The sequence below is a fragment of the Urocampus carinirostris genome, chromosome 5 (genome assembly GCF_059441175.1).
Source record: "Urocampus carinirostris isolate Australia breed hairy pipefish chromosome 5, RoL_Ucar_1.0, whole genome shotgun sequence".
In the NCBI taxonomy this organism is placed as follows: domain Eukaryota; kingdom Metazoa; phylum Chordata; class Actinopteri; order Syngnathiformes; family Syngnathidae; genus Urocampus; species Urocampus carinirostris.
In genome coordinates, this window is record NC_142353.1 from 40920142 (window position 1) to 40941319 (window position 21178).

The 21178-nt window shown below is 42.0% G+C and overlaps 1 protein-coding gene across 3 annotated transcripts in view; it reads right to left on the reverse strand.

The window, feature by feature from the left end:
• Positions 1 to 21178, reverse strand: part of tncb (tenascin Cb) — an 83786-nt gene that overhangs the window by 40932 nt on the left and 21676 nt on the right. For all 3 annotated transcript variants that reach the window (XM_088336839.1, XM_088336838.1, XM_088336842.1), the window contains exons 2-7: positions 8268 to 8820; positions 5553 to 6773; positions 5208 to 5471; positions 5006 to 5121; positions 4681 to 4834; positions 1640 to 1909 (exon numbers count right to left, since the gene is read on the reverse strand). In XM_088336839.1, coding sequence (XP_088192965.1) covers positions 1640 to 1909; positions 4681 to 4834; positions 5006 to 5121; positions 5208 to 5471; positions 5553 to 6773; positions 8268 to 8754 — 2512 coding nt within the window. In that variant the 5' untranslated portion in view covers positions 8755 to 8820. The remainder of the gene's footprint in view (positions 1 to 1639; positions 1910 to 4680; positions 4835 to 5005; positions 5122 to 5207; positions 5472 to 5552; positions 6774 to 8267; positions 8821 to 21178) is intronic.

Consider the following 21178-nt stretch of genomic DNA (forward strand, 5'->3'; position numbering starts at 1 on the left):
ACTCTCTCTTTCTTTCTTGCTCTCATTCTTTCAGTATTTCTCTAAAGTGGTAGATAAAGTATCCATCTATCTAGCTATCCATCCATCCATCCATCCATCCATCCATCCATCCATCCATCCATCCATCCATCCATCCATCCATCCATCCATCCATCTATCCATCTATCTCAGTCCCTCAGTCTCTCTCAGTCTCTTTCTCACTCTCTAATTCTCTCTTTTTTCCTTTCTCTCCCAACTTTCTCAAATTCCTGGCTCAAGAATTTTCCATTTTTTCCTATTTTTTAACTGATATAAACATTTTGGGTTCACTCTGGAATGTCTTTGAAATTTGTTGATTGCAATTTCGAAAAAAAAGTTTGATAAAATAAGAAAAAACAATATTATTTCATAGTAGGTTTGACCTGATGCAGGCCATCATCTAGAACCTGCTGCATTGTCCTGGATTTTGGAAGAGGAAGCTGTCAACCAGATATTCTGTTTTTACCTTCAGTATATTTAATGTTGATGATGTGTATTGTCTGTTGCAGATCTTGGAACCTCTACTACAACCTGGTAATCAATGATTGGGGATTACTTCATGAGTGGCCCCTTCTTAAGTTTTTTTTGTTTTCCACTTGCTGAGTTTTTCCTTGCCCTCATGTAGGTTATAGATCAAGGAACGGTGTATTCAAAGTCTGTAGTCTATACTGCCCTTTGAGACTTCTTGTGATTAAGGGATATACAGATAAACATGACTTGACTTGACTTGACCGACATTTTTTTGTTGGCAAATGGATTTTGTTATTTCAACCATTTTCTTCTCACTATTTTATCGACTTTGTTTTTATAATTTGACTTTTTTTTGCTTGCATTTTACTCTATTGTTTTCCTCAATGTCTGCAGCGTTACACAAACACTTCACAAAAACTCATTTTAAAAGATGTACACTGAAAGTCTCATTTTTGCTCATTTTCGTGCAAAAACGACACTGAAAGTCTCATTCTTTCGCATTTTTGTGCAAAAACGAGACTGGAATTCTCATTTTTGCTCATTTTTGTGCAGAAATGACACTGGAATTCTCATTTTTGTGCAAAAAAGACACTAAAATTCTCACTTTTGCTCAATTTCGTGCAAAAACTACACTATAAGTCTCACACTTTTGCTCTTTTTCTGCAAAAACGACACAGAAAGTCTCACTTTTGCTAATCTCTGCGCAATTCTAACGCCTCAGATCCCACATATACTCGTTTTCATGCAAAAACGCCACTGAAAGTCCCAATTTTGCTCATTTTCGTGCAAAAACAACACCAAAAGTTTCACTTCTGCTCATTTTCTGCAAGAACGACACTGAATTTCTCATTTTTGTTCATTTTCGTGTAAAAACGACACTGAAAGTCTCAATTTTGGTCTATTTTATGTAAAAACGGCACTGAAAGTCTCATTTTGCGCAATAATAAAAATACCAAATAAAAACTAAAAATACTGAATTTACAAAAAGAATCATTTACTCTCGTTGCTGGTCTTAAGTATAAGGTATTCCATACAAGAAATTGGTACTTGCTAATATAGCAGAAATTTTAATTATGAATCCCTTTATTTTAGTTAGATTCCTAAAACCAACTAATTGAGTATTACACACATAAAAACTTTATTGGTCTACCTGTGAGAAATGCGTGATGGACGCGGATACTGGATCGCTCTCCCTTCCTGGCTACCAGTGACACCTCATATTTGGTGTCCGGGCTCAATCCTCCAAGGTGGTATTGGGTGTCTGTGGACGGAATCTCCACCACAGTGTGATCTTCAGTTTTCAAGCCAGGCCCAAAAGAGAAGCTGATGCCATCCACGTTGGCTACAGGATGGACCCAGGTCACCAACGCCGTTGTGTCTGTTATGTCACGTACATGCAGTTGGCTCGGGGCGTCAACTCCTAAAGGAGTAAAACACATCAAGAATTATTGTCTCGCTTAACATGTGGCTGGCAATTAACGTTTAAATCTCCTGTTTTTTTACAGTTTTAACAGTGTCTGAAATAACGTCTGCCCGTACGCCCGGGGCATGCATCTTTTCTCATCTCATCTCATTAGCTGCACCGCTTATCGTCAGTAGGGTCACGGGGGTGCTGGAGCCCATCCCAGCAATCATCGGGCAGAGGGCAGGGGACACCCTGAACTGGTTGCCAGCCAATCGCAGGGCACACAGGGACAGACAACTCGCTCGCTCATTCACACCTAGGGACAATTTGGACCGGCCAATTCACCTGAAATGCATGTCTTTGGAATGTGGGAGGAAACTAAAGTGCCCGGAGGAAACCCACGCAAGCACGGGGAGAACATACAAACTCCGCACAGGAAGTCCGGTAGCTGGATTTGAACCCACACAGAAGGTTGCCGAGACCTTAGAACTGTGCCGCTCACGCGCTAACCACTGCGTCGCCATGCTGCCCGCATGCATCTTTTATGTTCAAGAAAAAAAAAACAAATCTTTCGTTTTTATTCTTTTTATTTTATTTTATTTTTTAAATCAAACGTTTGCTTTATTCCGATTTTGAAATATTCGGTTTGGAAATTTCGGAATTTCAATTTTGGTATGTTTGGCAATTTACATACTCGGCAGCCAATCAGAAGCCTGCATCGAATAACTTCATGCTTCCGGACTTTCCCGAGCGTTATAAGGTCCTGCATTTGCATATCAATTTCCAAAGTAGACGCACAGAGAACAATAGAAAGAATCAAGCCCAAATCTCAGCCCTAGAAGAAAGAATCAAAAGAAGCTAACAAAATTTATGACGCTACAAAACGTAAATGTACATTAAAAACATCGTGGAAACAAGAGTTCACGTGGCTTGTAGCAGACGAGGCAACGCAAACATTGCATGAATGAAGAGGAGTAAATACAGGTACAAATTGATGGCAGATGGAAAACAGCGATGTCATATACATGCAATGAATGTTATAAGTAGATTTATAATAAACTTAATTTTAAAGTATTGTTCTGTTATATATATTCTGATTATCAATCCTTAATACTTTGCAACAATGGGTTTTTTTTGCGATTAGTCGTCTTATTGTGTTTCAAATTGTGAGAAATGGGGCAGGCAACTTTATGGCTGGGCAGGCAACTTTTCAAAGTTCCCGTAACTTTTTGTCATAACTTTCAGGCACTGGTTTTAGATAAAACCAAGGAAAAACAATGCTCACAAACACATGGCATGATTGCACGACTTAGATAACATTGGAACTAAACCATGGTTTTCTTGGATTTTGAATTTCTTGTGTATTACAACTCTCAAACGTATTATCATTCTTAGGGAAGTAGTTGAATTATTTTAATTCTTCCACTCGCTCGGTAAAAGCTAACACTCATTAGCATATTGCTGTCAAATTCATGGGAAGAGTCTCATCGATGAATTAGTCTAATGAGGATGCAAATTTGCATTCAAGATTTCTTCGCCTGCTCTGAAGAATGCAATTAGTTAACTCATCAGACATGCTGGCTACAGGCCAATGTCTCATGAGTCGAACTTTGGTCAATTTATCTTGTTTTATTTTTTTTTTAATTCATGTTTTGTGCTTGAGCTGGGCTGAATTTTTTTTCTTTTTTCTTTTTTAACAAGATACTGACTAATTCAAACAGTTTGAAATGGCTTATTTTTTGCTTTTGAGCAGAAATGATACGTCTAAAATGCAAAAAGTATTAAATTTAAGAAATATCCATAATTGTACTACACATTCAAAGAAGAGATGATGACTTTTCTTGGGTAATGGTATAGTTTTACCAGTTCCAAACTGTCTTAATAAGAGTAAATTACAGGCTTTTAGCAATATTTTGACTGAATCTCGCTCATAGATAGCCTGAGTACTGCCAGGTTTTGTTTTCGTCCTCCAGCACACCTCTTATAGCCTGACAAGAATTAGGGTCCTTGAATCACACTATGTGAAGCTATAAAAACCTGCAGAACTCAGGCCCTGTCATTCAATTTTTAGTCAATATTGTCCTCATAGATGAAATTAATAAATATAAAACACAATTGAAAAAAAGCTAATTTTGCTAGCTGTAAGTCATGATTACTGATGTGACTCAGTCCGTCTGCGAATTTCAGTGTATACTAGGCAAGCCTTTTTCGACCCTGTCTCACACCTGTCCCGTTTTTGCTCCCGTCTGTCTCCGGCCACGACCCGTTTTGATCCTGACCACCTCTGCTTTCCCGGCTTACGACCTTTTTTTGTCCCCGACTACGTCTACTCCCTCGTTCTGTCTTACGACTCGTTTCCAACCCCGACCACGTCTTGCTCTCCCAGTCCCGGCTACCGACCAGTTTTCTGTCCCCGACACCGCCATTGCTCGCTACGGAAGATCCACTTCCCTATTCGGATATCACAATCCGAGTACAAGAGCAACTTGCTTCCGGCACCCAGCGAACACCGGATCGTGGGAGCAGCCCTTCCTGTCTCTTTCAATAAAACTTGTGAGAAACGTCACGCAATTGGGTCCAGTTTCCATTCTGGTCCAAACAGTTTCTTGATTTTGTGTGCACTTATGGTTGCATCAATGAAAAAAATAAACTAATAAATAGGAATAATGGTAAACGTCACGCAAATTGGGTCCTGTTTCCATCCTGGTCCTGACACTGTATCATCATTGTTGTCAAAGTGACTACCGCAAATAGTAGTTAATAGTTGCATGAATATCTACACTTACTTGTGACGATATTTTTGGAGATTGGCGGTCCGCGCTTCTTGTTCTTCAAAACCTCCAGTTTCACTTCGTACTCTTGGCCAGGACCCAAGCCAGACTGCTCAAAGGTCGTGACGGGTTGGTTGAGGGTGGTCAAAACCTCACCGTCTTCCTCTTTCTGCCAGGAACCCCACACCCCGAAAAAGTTGTTTTGTTATATTTTGTTGTTTTGTTGCTTTATTCAATTTCCTTTAAGTCGGACCATGCTAGGGTGGGGTTTAATTTTTAGTCTATGACTTAATGGGGGGAAAAAACCCCAATATCATAGGAATTTATCAGCAATTCTCACAGTGTTTCTGAAGATGAGGTTCCATCCATCAAAAGGAATATCCAAAGGGTCCCATTCCACCTCCACAGATGTCTCTCGGACGGCCTTGAACTTCAGTCCTGCAGGCTCCGGAAGGTCTGGCATGGTTCAAAATGATTGGTTGAAAACATTTTTCCAGGCTAAATTCTGTTTAACTATCAGGTATAAATTTGAATTGTCATACGTGTTGACACTCTGGCGGTTACAGGAATGCTCTTCTTGTTTTGGAGGATAGCATAAACGCTGACAAGGTACTCAATTCCTGGTTCGAGTTCTGTAATAGTGGCCTTCTTTTGGTCCCCAGGGACCCGCACATCCAGTTCTAGACCTCCGGGGGCTGTGGGAACATAGATGATGAGGTACTCCGTCACCCTCATCTCATTGTCCCAAGACAAATCAACCGTCTCAGGTGTGATTTCTTCCACTGTCAGATCCTTTGGAGGTGAAACTGTGGACAATAAATTTCAAGTTGCAGAAAAAGCACATCTAAATCTGAAAGATGAAGCAATAATCCAGTGATTTTCCTTACCTTCTGAGCAGTCTTCACCAATGAAGCCCTCATTACAAACACATACTCCATTTTCACAGCTTCCCTGGTTTTGGCAGTCCCCTGGGCATATAAGGATGGAGCAGTCAACCCCAGTGAAGCCTTCGTAGCACACGCAGGTACCGTCATTGCAATATCCTCTGTCCAGACAGTTTTTAGGGCATGTCTTCTCACTACAGTCTTCACCAGTGAATCCCATGTGACAAACACACTGGCCTTTCTCACAGTGGCCATGACCGAGGCAGTCATTGGGGCAGGTCAGTTCACCGCAGCCTCTACCGGTGAAACCAGCGAAGCACATGCACTTGCCTTCCACACACTCTCCGCGTCCCATGCAGTCTTTAGGACAAGTCTTGATGGCGCAGTCCTCACCGGCGAACCCTTTATTACACATGCACTCGCCGGCAACGCAACGACCATGATCATTGCAGTTGTTAGGGCAAGAAATTTCACTACAGTCTTCACCTTGGTAGCCTTCATCACACAAACATTCTCCGTTTATACACTGGCCTTTGTTGCTGCAGTTTTCAGGGCATGACAGAACAGAGCAATCGTCCCCCTCAAATCCTGGGTCGCAGATGCATTTTCCGTTGAAACAGTGGCCTCGCTCATTGCAGTTTTGGGGACAAGTTAACTTGGAGCAATCCTCTCCGCTGTAGCCGCTCTGACACACACACAGTCCATTCAAGCACATGCCATGGTTGTTACAGTTAGCAGGACAGATGAAATCGCCGCAGTCTTCTCCAGCGAAGCCGTCATCACAAAAGCAAGTGCCGTTGTCGCAGCGTCCGCGGTCGAAGCAATCATTGGGACAGATGAGTTCAGAGCAGTCAAAGCCCGTCCATGGCTCGTCACAGACGCACTCGTCTTCGACGCAACGTCCACGACCCAGGCAGTTGTTGAGGCAATTCGTTTGGGAGCAGTCCTCACCCCTGAAGCCCTCCTCGCACAGGCATGTGCCTTCAACACAATGACCGTAATCACCGCAATCCGGCAGACATAGCTCAATGCCGCAGTCATCACCGGTGAAGCCTTCAAAGCATTCACATTTACCATCTATACAGCGGCCCTGGTCCTGGCAGTCGTTAGGGCAATCGGGTTCCGTGCAGTTTGCACCTTTCCACCCAGGCTCGCACACACAGCTGCAGGTGTCAGCGCTCCAGTTGCCACGACCATTACAGTAGGGCTTTGTGGCGATTTCTCCTGATGGAAGCAATAAACAGTGAATTTGCAAGCATTTCCAATAATACTTTAAAAATATGTTCAACCCACTAATGAAGTTACCTTAAGCATGTATTTTAAATCGCTCAATAACCTTAGAGTTTTCTGAGACCCTTTAGTGTATTTTGCGTGATGATCTCATCATTATTACAGCTTGGAGTTGGTTTGAGGTGGATTAGATTACAGTCAAAGGGATAACTTTAGCAGCTAGCGGAAGAAGGTACTAAAAAGGCCAGTAAAGGCTTGAGAGAACAAACCATAAATTGTCAAGTGGCCAGGCCCCGAATCACAGGACTTACAATACTCGCGTAACTTTATCTACCTGATGAGGCTTATCTGGGCTCAGTCAATTATACAAACTTTGGCTATCTGGGTAAGTAAAAAAAGTCTACTAAAAGCTTGTGAGACAAAGTAGAAGATGACAAGCTGTGGATGTCTGAATTGCAAGACTCAACTACGAACACATGCAGGAGTTAGCTGTAAAACGCAAGTAGCTGTTAAGTCAGTGCTAAAGCACAACCAAGACAAGTGAACATTGCAATATTGCCATTATGTATTCCTCAGTTGGAAGATGGCAGCCAAATATGTCAACCTTTCAAGAGCCTCTCAAGCTATATAATATAATCAGGGTTGGGTAGGGTTACTTTAACTTGATTACTTTCAATTACTTTTGGATTACTCCAATACCAAATATGCTAATAAAAGACAAAAGAAACTAAATATGAATAAAGTTACTAAATTTTGTGCAGGCTCGGGGAGTAACGAAATACATGGAATGGCAAAAATGATGTTGGCATGCTGTTTGGATTTATTTTCATTTTGTTTCTGTCGCAATTTATGTTAGTTTTGAGATCAAAGAGATCAAAGCCAGGAAAGAAAGCTTACCACGTGTTGTGAGTCATAATTGTATTCATATTTAGTTTCTTTTGTCTTTTATTAGCATATTTGGTATTGGAGTAATCCAAAAGTAATTGAAAGTAATCAAGTTAAAGTAACCCTACCCAACCCTGAATATAATAACAAATACCTGTTTTCGGCTATTATTTAAATCAATACATTGTTTCCCCAATGAATGATGTATTTCTACACCGCTATGGGTCACTATAAAATACACACTTTAAAGAAGTTAATTTGATTTTCAGCTAATTTAGATTTGCATTTGGTACAGAAAATTGAGAACTGTTCTTTTAAAGCACACAATACCACAATTCCTGTACCACACACACTTTGACGATCTTGTTTTCGTCAATACACAGCGCAGAAAATACTGAAGAGTAATTTGCATTTAAAAGTTTCCCGCTGCTCTTTTGATATTTAGACAGCACAAGAGAGCAGTTTTTCAGACGATGTCGGAATTGTCGTGACGGATTTCTTTTTCTTTCATTTTAATGCAGGCCCTTAAGAAAATCTTTTAAAATAGACTTTATATTACTGCATGGTACTAAACCCGGCAGACAGCATGTCATCTTAACCTACCGGTAACTTGAGAGCCACAGCAGCCTGCGCTGCTGCCGCACTGCTCTCTCAGGTTGGAAAGTTCTGACTCCAACATCTCGAGTCGGTTCAGGATTTCTTTGATATCAGGTAGCTGGTTGTTGCAACCGCACGCCTGCTTCGGGATATTGATGCGGTGTGTAAAGACAATCTGATTGTCACCATCTACCGTGTGCTCCATGTGTTCAGTGCTCTGCAAATCCAATGGGATATTCTTGTGATTTGGCACGGTGCCGCCAGGTGACTCCAGGTCCACGGAACAGAGGGAGGTGGAGGGAACGTTGATGTTGTAGACGTGGTTGAAGACGACTGGTTGGTCAGGGTTTGGTAGGGTATGGTTCTCTTGGTTCTTCGTGGTCACTAATGCATCTCTGCGATGCCGGATCATTTTCTTTACCAGGCCAGCGGTGGAAGGCTGGAGGATTATGGCCATGATGATGCAGCCCAAGATGAGGCTTTTCATCCCCATGATGACTTTACAGCAGCACAAAGAGTGGAGTTCAAACTCTAGATATTCCAAGTCTTCTTTTGTGACCTTTAATCCAAAACAATGAAAATAGAAACAAATCAGTATTAATATCCATTACTGTAAGATGCATGTGTAACATATAGTATAACTTTAAATTACCGTATTTTCCGCACTATAAGGCGCACCGGGTTATAGGGCGCACACCCAAAAAATAGTTTTTGGTCCTATATTTTCCATACATAAGGCGCACCGGATTATAAGGCGCTACAATGGGAACGTCAACAAAACAGTCAGAAAGTTCAGTCAACCTTATTACCCCTTTAACATTCCGAAAGCTTGCAAAGAAGCAAATACGTGTCTCAGACATGTACGGAAACAGTGTCTGTACAATGTAACCAATCACTCAAATGCATCGTTCCAAATATAATATGGAAGGTTAAAGTCTTGGGATTCAAGAAATTCCAAACATTTCTTAGTTTCCTTTTTTTTTTTTGCTGTGTGGACAGCAAAGTAAGAATTTTATTGTGCAGGGAAACGGGGTTCTTTACTGTGCATATGACAATAAACACTTTGAATTGAATTTAGTTTAAAAATAGACTCATCACAGAAACATCAAGATCGTTCTAAAACAAGATACCGGGAAAATATAAAGCCGTATAGCTCACCTAAGTTCTCTTGCAGCCATCACGTTCAATAATGATACGTAACCATGGTCTTCTTACAACCGTGAGTGTAGTAAATCCAGGAGAGTAAAATATTTACAAATACAGAATAGTAAAAAATGTTTTCTCTATGCCGTAGTGCAACCCAACGTGTGATTCACATTAATCTTTTTCGGCCAATTGCCTGTAAATGATAAAAAAGATCTGCCCCCTTTACCTCCCAATAACTTTTGCCAATAGTGACTGATTCAAATGATGATTGACACATTGGTTAGGAAATGAAACGCCGGTATATAAATCCCAGCATACACCGCAGACTACTTCGTCTTCGTGGGAACATCTAGTCGGCGGCTGCTTGCCTTAGTTGCAAGACTTTGCGACTTAATATTGATCCATATATAAGGCGCACTGTATTATAAGGCGCATGGTCAGCTTTTGAAAAAAATAAAGGCTTTTAGGTGCGCCTTATAGTGCGGAAAATACGGTAAGTTCATTTTGTGACCGTACAATCAAAATATAACTTCTTAGTTAAATCAAAATATAAAACTATAAGGATCTTTCTGCCATTTGGAAGCAATGAATTTGATGAGCTTAAATGTTGTCAGACTTTTCAGTATCTGGTCATGAGCTGCAGCTGTACTGAGAAACAGAGACATGCAAAACAGGTGGGAAGGCTCTTAAAGTCACGAGTTCCCATACCACTGAAAACACCAAGGTTACTTTTTAATTTGCATATCAAAGCTGACATAGTAGAATGACCACCTCCAATGGGCTGCTTGCAAAACACTCTGGTCTGAGGTTTCACTGCTACCACGAAAATTGCAGGTCAGCATTCCCAAATAGCTTTCCCGGCAACCACTGGGGCTTGTTTGAGTTGTGTAACATGATTCTCATTACCTTTCAATAGACCTCTTCGAGTCATGATTCGTTTAAAAGGTCTGATGGAAATAAAATTGCTTAGCTCATGTCTTTGAGTTTGACTTAATACTTGTAAATAAATGCAAGAAACATAACTGTATGTGTGTTTTAGAATTTGCAATTCACAAACACTTGTCGAGTAAGCATTTGGAATCAATTCGATTTGAACATCACTTGGTCATTAAAGGGTTTAATCAGATCTTTATCCAAGTCATGGTGTGTGTAAAACAGTACAATAATTGAAAAAGTCTGAAGGTATCCGATTCTTCTAGTACATAGCAAACTCTTCAGCAGTGTTCCCTGTAAGCTGGGGGTAAAAATACACAGGTTCACCTGACGTTGTGTCCGAAATGCGGTATTTTGAAGTCGAGTCGAAGTGGAACGAAGTTGAGTAAAGTTAGAAGAGAACCGGCTTCTTCGGCTCGGCTCACTAAAAGGAACCGGCTCTTTCGGGTCCTAAACGGCTCTTCAGGTTGTTTTTGCTTCTTTAATCCCAACATGACCAAATATTATGTAAAATTATGCACAAAATGACTTAAAGGAAGGGGGGAATAGAACAAAAAAGAAAAAAATACCAAAATGAAAAAGTAGTGAAAAGCTGAGAAAAAAAGAAACAAAAGGAAGAGAAAAAAAGAAGGAAAAATTAAGAAAAAACGCCAGAAAAAAAGAAAAGAATTTTTTTGGGGGGAAAAACTAAATAGAGAACAAATAGAAAAGAGTAACAAAAAAGTAGAAAAAAAACACGGAAAAAAGAAGAAACATTTTGTGTTGCATTCAAATTATTTCCAATTATATCAAGTGAATCTTGTTGCCAACATTGTACTTCCACTAAAAAATGTGATTAAGTACAGTTCTGTTTCTTACAACTGACTAAATAAGCCCCCAAAAATGTTAATATTATGCGACAAAATATATCAGAAAATAAAAAGAAATGGATATCTTGTGAAAGAATTGTAAGAACAAATGACGTTTGTAGGCTGTACAACCTTTGTAATAGTACATGAGTCAATTCATTCAAAAGAGAAAAATAATTTTGCATTGCCGGAACCTCAGCAAAATGTAACTTGATGTCAAGTTTTGGACATGTTTGATAATTAATTATCTTGCCACACTTGGGATTATGGTTGCTCACTGTTGTTTCAAGCGCTGCTCACCGACTTTGTGTGAACGCTCAGACCCGTGAAAAATTAAAAGGAACATTGCTCTTCAGCAGATGAGGTACATAGTGACATGGACATTGATGTAAATATTGTATGACTTGGTGTAAGATCAGGGTATGGTGTAATTGTAACCTTTGTAGTCCTTTAAGACATTTTGTGTTTAAGGGCCATGCAAATAAATGGGACTTGACTCGAGTAGACTAAGCTGACAGAGAAGCTCAATGTGCAAGAATCCAATACGGAAGAATCCCATGGCTTCACCCGCCAATCTCCTGATTAGACAAGTAGAGATGAGCTTCTCCATGTTGGGTAAACTGCAAACGTTATAATCTAGCATGCTGCTGGAAGCGATGATGAACGAAACCCAGGGGGGCACAGAAATCCTCTCAGCGCCTCACTTGCTGACACACCATGTCACTTGTGTTCATCGGTGCATACACACCAGTACAGAAACACAACTGACTCTAAGCATCTTAAACTCCGGTTAAAATCAAGAACATGGCAAAGAATATTGCGGCTCAGGTTTTAGTTCTAAACGGCTGGTCTGATGCTTCACATTGAAGGTTGGCTGCTCTCCACATGGCCCTTTAAACAAGGCAACCCCCCACAGACTATGCTGGTTTGTGGGAAATTTTGGCTCCAGGATACCACCTAATTCAGAAATGGATTGCACAAAGTCTGTTTAATTGTGTTCCACTACTGCATGCTCCTTAAAGAGAATGCGTAAGATAAATCTGGTCCCAAAGCACAAGAACATGCATTGAAAATGTATGAACAAGTATGTTTGGATTTGAATTGTGAAAAGGCTTTAAAAAGCATGTTTGTTGAATCGATTTGGTGGTGGATAATGTTTCTATTGTTATGCTAGTTCTATCTATAACTGAAAACAAACCCTAACAAACATGTGTTCTAAAATCTTGGGAAAAAAAATTAAATAAACATCAGACATCAGTTTTCTATTCATAAACAGTCTCGGTCGATCTCAAACAGAATAGGCCGTACATTTAAGGCCAGGTGAGATTTACCATTTAAATCTTAAAATGTTTTATTTCCATTAATCAAACTATAAAATGGTAATATCTCACAGTTCCACAATTTGGTGAGACCTCAATGACATTACCAAACATGCCATGAGGCTCTTTAACTTCACCCGGGGAAGTAAAAAAGCCGACATTTTATTTCATTATTTTCTAATACAAGGATACTGCTGGAAGTGTGAATTCCCCTACGGGGATGAATAAAGTATCTATCTATCCATTTATCCAATCATTCTATCTATCTATCCATTTACCCAATCTATCTATCTATCCATCTATTTGTCTGTCTGTCTGTCTGTCTGTCTGTCTGTCTGTCTGTCTGTCTGTCTGTCTGTCTGTCTGTCTATCTATCTATCTATCTATCTATCTGAATGTTCAAATTATTTCTTTGATTTCACACTTCATTATGACTATTATTACTACTACTACTATGTAATTAATTTATCAATCCATTAATGCCTACATTAGCCTCGCTAAAAAAATCATATTCTCACAATATGGAGGGTGCTATGCTAGTCTGAAAATCTCCTATAAATCCTATATCCCTCATACTACCACCATCAGTCATTCATTATCCGTCCTGCTTATCCTCACTTGGGTTGAGTTATGATGTGAAAACCATAATGAAAAATAATCCTTGGGTAAATCCAGAACACACATTTACAGTTTTTTTGAACTTTTTTTCATACTCTTATGACATCTGGGGAAACAGCAAAGGACAGCCAGTCAAGTCCAGATTACAACCCATTGCCTTAAGTCACAGGCGTCAAACTCACGGCCCGCAAGCCACATCCGGCCCGGAGTACAATTATATCCGGCCTGTGAAATCCTTTTATATACATCTACTATAATGGCCCGGGTCTATGAAACCCTGACAACTTTCAAATTGTACTCGGATACTAAAAACCACAATGGCCGAGAAAATTATGTTAACTGACATTGCCGGTCAACCCGTGTGTCTTATTTGTAAAGATTTTGTGGCCTTAATTAAGGAATTTTATGTAAAACGGCACTACAAGACAAAACTTCAGAGTGATGTCATGTCCAGCATGGTCGCTATGACAACCAGCTGGTCCCGCCCCTTGGCACCGGCTGTAACAGATTGTCTAAATTGCGTGTGTGCTTCTTAAGGGCGGGTTTTGGGGACTGCCGGTTGCTGGATCATTGCATTGCATTGTTCTGTTTTGCTCTGTTCTGTTCTGTGCTGTTTGATTCGAGGAAGATCTGTCATGCCCGTTTGTTCTGAGTTAGTGCCTTAAGCCTGTTTTGTGAGTATTACCTAGTCAGAATTTCTGATTGCCTGTAAGTCTGTTTTTGTTTTGTTTTTGTCCCTGCGTGTTGGACAACTTTTATTTTCTAAAAAAAAGTAACTGATCGTTACGCAATTGAGTTCACCCTTCCTGCCTCCCCGGTCCGGTTTCGTGACAAGTGAGCTGAAAAACCTCGAATCCAGACAAAAGATACAGAAAGTTGAAGAGTTAAAGAAGAATATGAAGATGTTTTTCAATAAAGCAAATTCCCAAAGTGAAAAGCACAAATTTTATTTATATTTTCCGTTTTTTCATATTTTTATAGTTTTGACAGGAGATATTTTTATGGTGAGCAACGATTTTTAATTCATCTCATGTTTAAGTTTGTTTATTCTGGAATAATATTCCTGACTGTTTTAAATTCATATTTATTTATTCATTTTTAAAAAAATAAAAAGGCAGCACGGCGGCGCAGTGGTTAGCGCGTGTGCAGGCACAGTTCTAAGGTCTTGGGAACCTCCTGTGTGGGTTCAAATCCAGCTACCGGACCTCCTGTGCGGAGTTTGTATGTTCTCCCCGTGGGTTTCCTCCAAGCACTACGGTTTCTTCCCACATTCCAAAGACATGCATTTCAGGTGAATTGGCCGGTCCAAATTGTCCCTAGGTGCGACTGAGCGAGTGAGTTGTCTGTCCCTGTGTGCCCTGCGATTGGCTGGCACCCAGTTCAGGGTGTCCCCTGCCCACTGCCCGATGATTGCTGGGATAGGCTCCAGCAACCCCGCGACCCTACTGAGGATAAGCGGTGCAGCTAATGAGATGAGATGAGAAAAATAAAAAGGAAAGTGTATTCAATAAATATTTATCCTGTTCGGCCAGCAAAGGTGTGGTTTGAGTTCTGGCCCTCTGTATAATTGAGTTTGACACCCCTGCCTTAGGTCCAGGATAGTAGGTAGCAATCTTCCATATTTTGCAGCCTCATGCTTTTGAAATAAATTTGTAATTCTGCTGTCAAGCAGGTAAGCATTAATAATGGAAGGAAAAGTTTGGATTGGTCTGAAACTCGATTTCACACAGTTGTGCATCGATATTAGTAATTTAGTCCTTTTTTCTGTGTAAGGCATTGCACCGGACTGCACTGGAATGTTCTTCTAATTTTCATTTTCCAAAGCTGCATTTAAAAACCGAGTGAAACTGAACCATCTGCTTGATAACTTGACAGCAAACAAACTGAATAATGAAGCAACACAACCCACTTGGTGTGTCAAAGCTGTTAATATTCAGTGACTACAACAAAAGCCCGAGACCCATTGAGGGAAGATTTGATCGGAAGCACGTTTCTTTTCTTTCTGGAGGATTTATTAGGCTTCTCTTGTTTTGTAGGTCACTCGTGACAAAAATTCAGTGGCCATCATAGGCACAAACCCAAATCTGGGTCAGTTACGATCCATTGTTGAATTATTGCCTGGAGCTTGCTTCACCTTGAGGTGGCTTCATGCATCAATGGCACCTCAATCAACAAATGTATTTTGCATTTGTTCATAACTCAAAGCAATTCCGAAAACAAAATAATCAAAGATTATACATAGTTTTCATACATATATCAATTATCTGCACCTCTTATCCTCAATAGGGTCGCAAAGTGCTTGAGCCCCTCCCAGCCGACTTTGGGCAGTGGGCAGGGAAGACCCTGAACTGGTTGCCAGCCAGTTGCAGGGTTATTACACATGTATTCATTTATTAGTTAACATATAGTTAGAAGAGCAGCTTCAGCGACAGACTGCTGTCACTGTCTTGTACCACGGACAGACTGAAGAGATCTTTTCTTCCTCATGCCATGAGGCTCTTTAACTCCACCCGGCGGAGTAAAGGCCCACATTAAACCACACATTGCATATTACTGTACTTTTATTGCAGTGTGTATTTTATGTAGCACTATTTAAATACTCTATACAACACGCTACAGTGGGTATTAGCACGTCACATTGGGTATTTGTATATTGTATTCCTTTTGCTTTATTATTGTATTGTTCTCAGCAAAGGGATGCTGCTGGAAATGTGAATTTCCCTGCGGAAAATTCATCTACTCATCTATCTATCCATCTATCTATCTATCTATCTATCTATCTATCTATCTATCTATCTATCTATCTATCTATCTATCTATCTATCTATCTATCTATCTATCTATCTATCTATCTATCTATCTATCTATCTATCTATCTATCTATCTATCTATCTATCTATCTATCTATCTATCTAACTATCTATCTATCTATCTATCTATCTATCTATCTATCTATCTATCTATCTATCTATCTATCTATCTATCTATCTATCTATCTATCTATCTATCTATCTATCTATCTATCTATCTATCTATCCATCCATCCATCCATCCATCTATCTATCTATCTATATAATTCAATGTCGGCATCGAATATTTACTTTCGGACTCTGGAGGGTGAGGGTATGAAGTGGGGATCTCATCCTATTTGGGTTTTTCCTGTTTACATGATGTTTTATAATGGGCAGGGTTGGGTAGGGTTACTTTAACTTGATTACTTTAAATTAATTTTGGATTACTCCATTACTAAATATCCTAATAAAATACAAAATAAACGAAATATGAATAAAATTATGACTCACAACACGTGGTAAGCTTTTTCTCCTGGCTTTGATCTCTTTGATCACTGGCAAAACTAACATAAAATGCGGCAGAAACAAAATGAAAATAAATCCAAACAGCTTGCCAACATAATTTTTACCGTTCCATGTTTTTCGTTACTCCCCAAGCCTGCACAAAATTTAGTAATTTTATTCATATTTAGGTTTTTTTGTCTTTTATTACCATATTTGGTATTGCAGTAATCCAAAAGTAATTGAAAGTAATCAAGTTAAAGTAACCCTACCCAACCCTGATAATGGGACAGTTAAAATGCAGGCAGTGGCCGACCGGGCTGTGTTCAGCATTTTGTGGTCTCATATTGTCAAGTGTAAGTTTCTCCTGTTTGTATTTTTGGACACCTGCAAAGAAGATTGCATGGGATGCACATTTGTTTGTTGTTTTGATAATAATTGATTTCCACACCCTACACAGTGGATCTGCTTTTGTAATTTAGGAGATTAAAATACAAAGAAAGAGCTCAGCGGAGGGCTTTTTAAACAGCTTGGAAATTCTTATCTAAGGTTCGGGCTCTCTCCCCTGTTCTCCTTGCAAGTTTACAATCCACTCGTGTGTTCGCTCCTTACATTCAGTGTCTACTAAACGTTAAACTTGAAATTCTGTTAAACGGCATTTTAAACAAAGTGTTTAATAAGATTTACAAAATACTCTATATGTGAATAAAGCTTGTGTGTCCGTGTTCTTTTTTGTTCTGGATTAATCTAGGCCGGACAAAGAGGGCCTGGCAGCTTACCTTTTTGTTGCAATTGCTGTCTTATTTTACCTAGTAGTCCATCAATTCTCCTAAAAATATTGCTTATAAAGAATACCTGTTAACCTGAACGTTTATAAGTACATTTATTATGCATTTAAAGACGTGTACGACGTACAAGAAAATCTGTACGGAAAAACGCAAATTTGTCAATAATGGGTACCATCCGGTAAACACCGACTATCACGAAACTGTAAATCAATCAAGTCTAAAGAGTTCACCGCGGTATCCTCTACCTCGGCATCGTCATTTTCGTTGCAAATGAAGCGAGCGGTTTGATGCTACTGTGCGCATGCGTCTGCCGCCTGGGGATTTCCCATCATGCATCATTCCGAAAAAAAAATATGGTGTAAGATTATTTTGTATTTTGTAAGGGAAAATAGGACAGTTTGTACGGGCATGGAGCCGTGGAGGTTGACAGGTATGAATAAGTGACTACAGATATTCTCCCAGGAGGCTTAAAGAAAAAAGCCTGAGCAGGTAAGTTGGTTTCGGTCCCGCATCTCCAACAAAGGTCATAGCTGGAGAGACAGCGAGTTGCTGAGGACAGCACTCCAAGTGAGTTACGATAATCAAATGCAGAAATTAATTTCCAGGAAGAGAACTATAGCTAGAGTCAAATGCTTCATGGGGATTGATGGCTAAGTTTTACGCACGCTGCTTCTCAGAAAGGGTTTTTAACATTTTATCACTGCACGCTCCGGGAAGCACACGCCATTTTCCTCTTTCTGGCCATGATGACAGATGTGCCTGTCGCTGTTGTGCTGAACTATAAGAACCATTGACACCTGCATAAAAAAGATAACTAGCGTGCTCATGGACAAAGTGATGCATTGGCAGAGAATGACTTTGAACCCTACTGATCCCTTGAAAAAGAAATTCATCAGCAAAAAAAGGGAAATCAAACTTATTCATTGACTTTTTTACAGGCTGTTTAAAACTTCCATCCATCCATCCATTATCTGCACCGCAGGTCGCGGGGGTGCTGAAGCTAATCCCAGCTGTCGTCGAGCAGTGGGCAGGGGACACCCTGAACCAGTTGCCAGCCAGTTGCAAGGAACACAGCGACAGACAACTCACTTGTTCATTCACACCTAGGGACAATTTGAACCAGCCAGTTAACCTGGCATGCATGTTTTTAAAAAGTCCTTGGAGTAAACCCACGCAAGCACGGGAAGAATGTGCAAACTGTCATGATTGCTGATTGAGCGCAGCTGCGGCGGCTTAATTGGCGCCAACAGCCCAGACAGCTGATTGGTGGACACTCCCTTTTTAAACCCCAGGCTTCCTCTTGGTAGCTGTCAGATTGTTGCGAACTGTTGCCTTCTGCTCAGTTAGCCTTCTCGTACGACCCCGTTTTTGCTAAACATTTTCCTGCCTGATCTTTGTTGCTGACTTGTTTCCGGACCTGATTACGCCCCATTCTGCCTGACCGGTTTTTCCCCGTTACCTGCCTGCCTCCTGCTACCGACCTCGCTTACGAACTCGACACCGCCTTTGATCTCCAGCCCCGGCCAACGACTTGCTATTCCCGCCTGTCTCCGATCCTCCTCGCTCGACACGGAAGCGCCACTTCCGCGTTGCCGCCACCTGCTACTCGTGTTCGTCAATCCACGGATCTTGGAAGCAAGCCTTTCCCTCTTTTATCAATAAAAACTGAGAAAACGAGCGCTATTGGGTCCCGTCTCTGTTCCTGGTTTGTGACACAAACTCCACACAGGAAAGTTCGATCTCATGACCTCAGAACTGTGCCGCAGACGCGCTAACCACTCAGACGCCTTGCTGCTCTTGTTTTTGTCACGGTCGCCATGACGACCAGTATGCCATGCCCCCGAACTCAAGCTGAAGCAGATCAGCTGATTGCTGTTCTGCTATTTAAGGCTGGATTTTGGGTTTGGCGGGTGCTGGTTCATTACTCATTATTCACAATCCCGTTCTGTTATGCCTTGTCCTGTTTTAGTCTGTTATGCCTTGCCCTGTTGAGTTCGTGCCGGAGGAACTCTGTATTGTTCTGTTTTGCCCCGGAGTATTGGGCGACTTTTATTTTATTAAATAAAACCTATGGATCGTCAACGCATTTGAGTTCTCCCTTCATGCCTCCTGCCTCCGTTCTGGTCCGGTCACCTTCCACGCCACCACGTCTCGTGACAGAATGAACCAGCCAACAAATAGAACTCAGCGAACGATCCCAGCGCGACTTGGGGAGAGCTGGAGAGCGCAGTTCGGCAGGCGCCTACTGAGTTGGCCTTCCCTGCTCGTTCGAACCACGGCCCCGCCCGTCGTGGCCCTTGCTGTGCCTTGAATCGACTCCCGGGAGGAATTGACGCCTGCCTGTTCGACTCTCATGCCTGCCTGCCCGACTCCCGTGCCGATTGCCTGCTATTCCGTCTCCCCTGCGTGCCAGCCCGACTCCGACTCCCAAGCCTGCCTGTTCGACTCCCAAGCCTGCCTGTTCGACTCCCAAGCCTGCCTGTTCGACTCCCATGCCTGCCTGTTCGACTCCCATGCCTGCCTGTTCGACTCCCATGCCTGCCTGTTCGACTCCCATGCCTGCCTGTTCGACTCCCATGCCTGCCTGTTCGACTCCCATGCCTGCCTGTTCGACTCCCATGCCTGCCTGTTCGACTCCCATGCCTGCCTTGAGTCTCCCTGTACTGATTTTGTTCAGTCTTTCCTGTCCTGTCTTGTCTGTTCTGAATCTGTTCCCCCTGAGTCTGACTCTTCTGAATCTGTTCCCCCCTGAGTCTGACTCTTCTGAATCTGTTCCCCCCTGAGTCTGACTCTTCTGAATCTGTTCCCCCCTGAGTCTGACTCTTCTGAATCTGTTCCCCCCTGAGTCTGACTCTTCTGAATCTGTTCCCCCCTGAGTCTGACTCTTCTGAATCTGTTCCCCCCTGAGTCTGACTCTTCTGAATCTGATAACCCCCTGAGTCTGACTCTTCTGAATCTGATAACCCCCTGAGTGCGACTCTTCTGCATCGGCCTGACCTGAGTGCGACTCTTCTGCATCGGCCTGACCTGAGTGCGACTCTTCTGCATCGGCCTGACCTGAGTGCGACTCTTCTGCATCGGCCTGACCTGAGTGCGACTCTTCTGCATCGGCCTGACCTGAGTGCGACTCTTCTGCATCGGCCTGTCCTGTTTACCCGTTCTGATTCTGCTCTGATTTTGCCTGTCCTGTTCTCGTCAGTTCTGCCTGTCTGTTATCCCCTGTCCTGTTCTCGTCAGTTCTGCCTGTCTGTTATCCCCTGTCCAGCTTGCCCGCCGGACCCCCCCCTGCCGAGCGCCGATTCCGATCCGCCCGACGCAGATGGCGCCTGTCTCTCCCCGTTCCTGCGTGTTCGGAGGAGGGAGCGGGGTTGCCCCAATCGTGAGCGTCGAACCATTCCGGGGCGTGAGGTTGTAATTTTTTCTTTTTTGGGACCTCGGGAGCTGTCCCTTAAGAGGGGGGCCCTGTCACGGTCGCCTTGGTGACCAGTCTGCCCCGCCCTCTGGGCAACAGCTGAAGCAGTTTCCACTAATTGTGTGTCTGATTTAAGGCTGCATTGTGGGCTCTGCGGGGGCTGGTTCATTACTCATTATTCACAATCCCGGTCTGTTATGCCTTGTCCTGTTTTAGTCTGTTATGCCTTGTCCTGTTGAGTTCGTGCCGGAGGAACTCTGTGTTGTTCTGTTTTGCCCCGGAGTATTGGGCGACTTTTATTTTATTAAATAAAACCTATGGATCGTCAACGCATTTGAGTTCTCCCTTCATGCCTCCTGCCTCCGTTCTGGTCCGGTCACCTTCCACGCCACCACGTCTCGTGACAGAATGAACCAGCCAACAAATAGAACTCAGCGAACGATCCCAGCGCGACTTGGGAGAGCTGGAGAGCGCAGTTCGGCAGGCGCCTACTGAGTTGGCCTTCCCTGCCCGTTCGAACCACGGCCCCGCCCATCGTGGCCCTTGCTGTGCCTCGAATG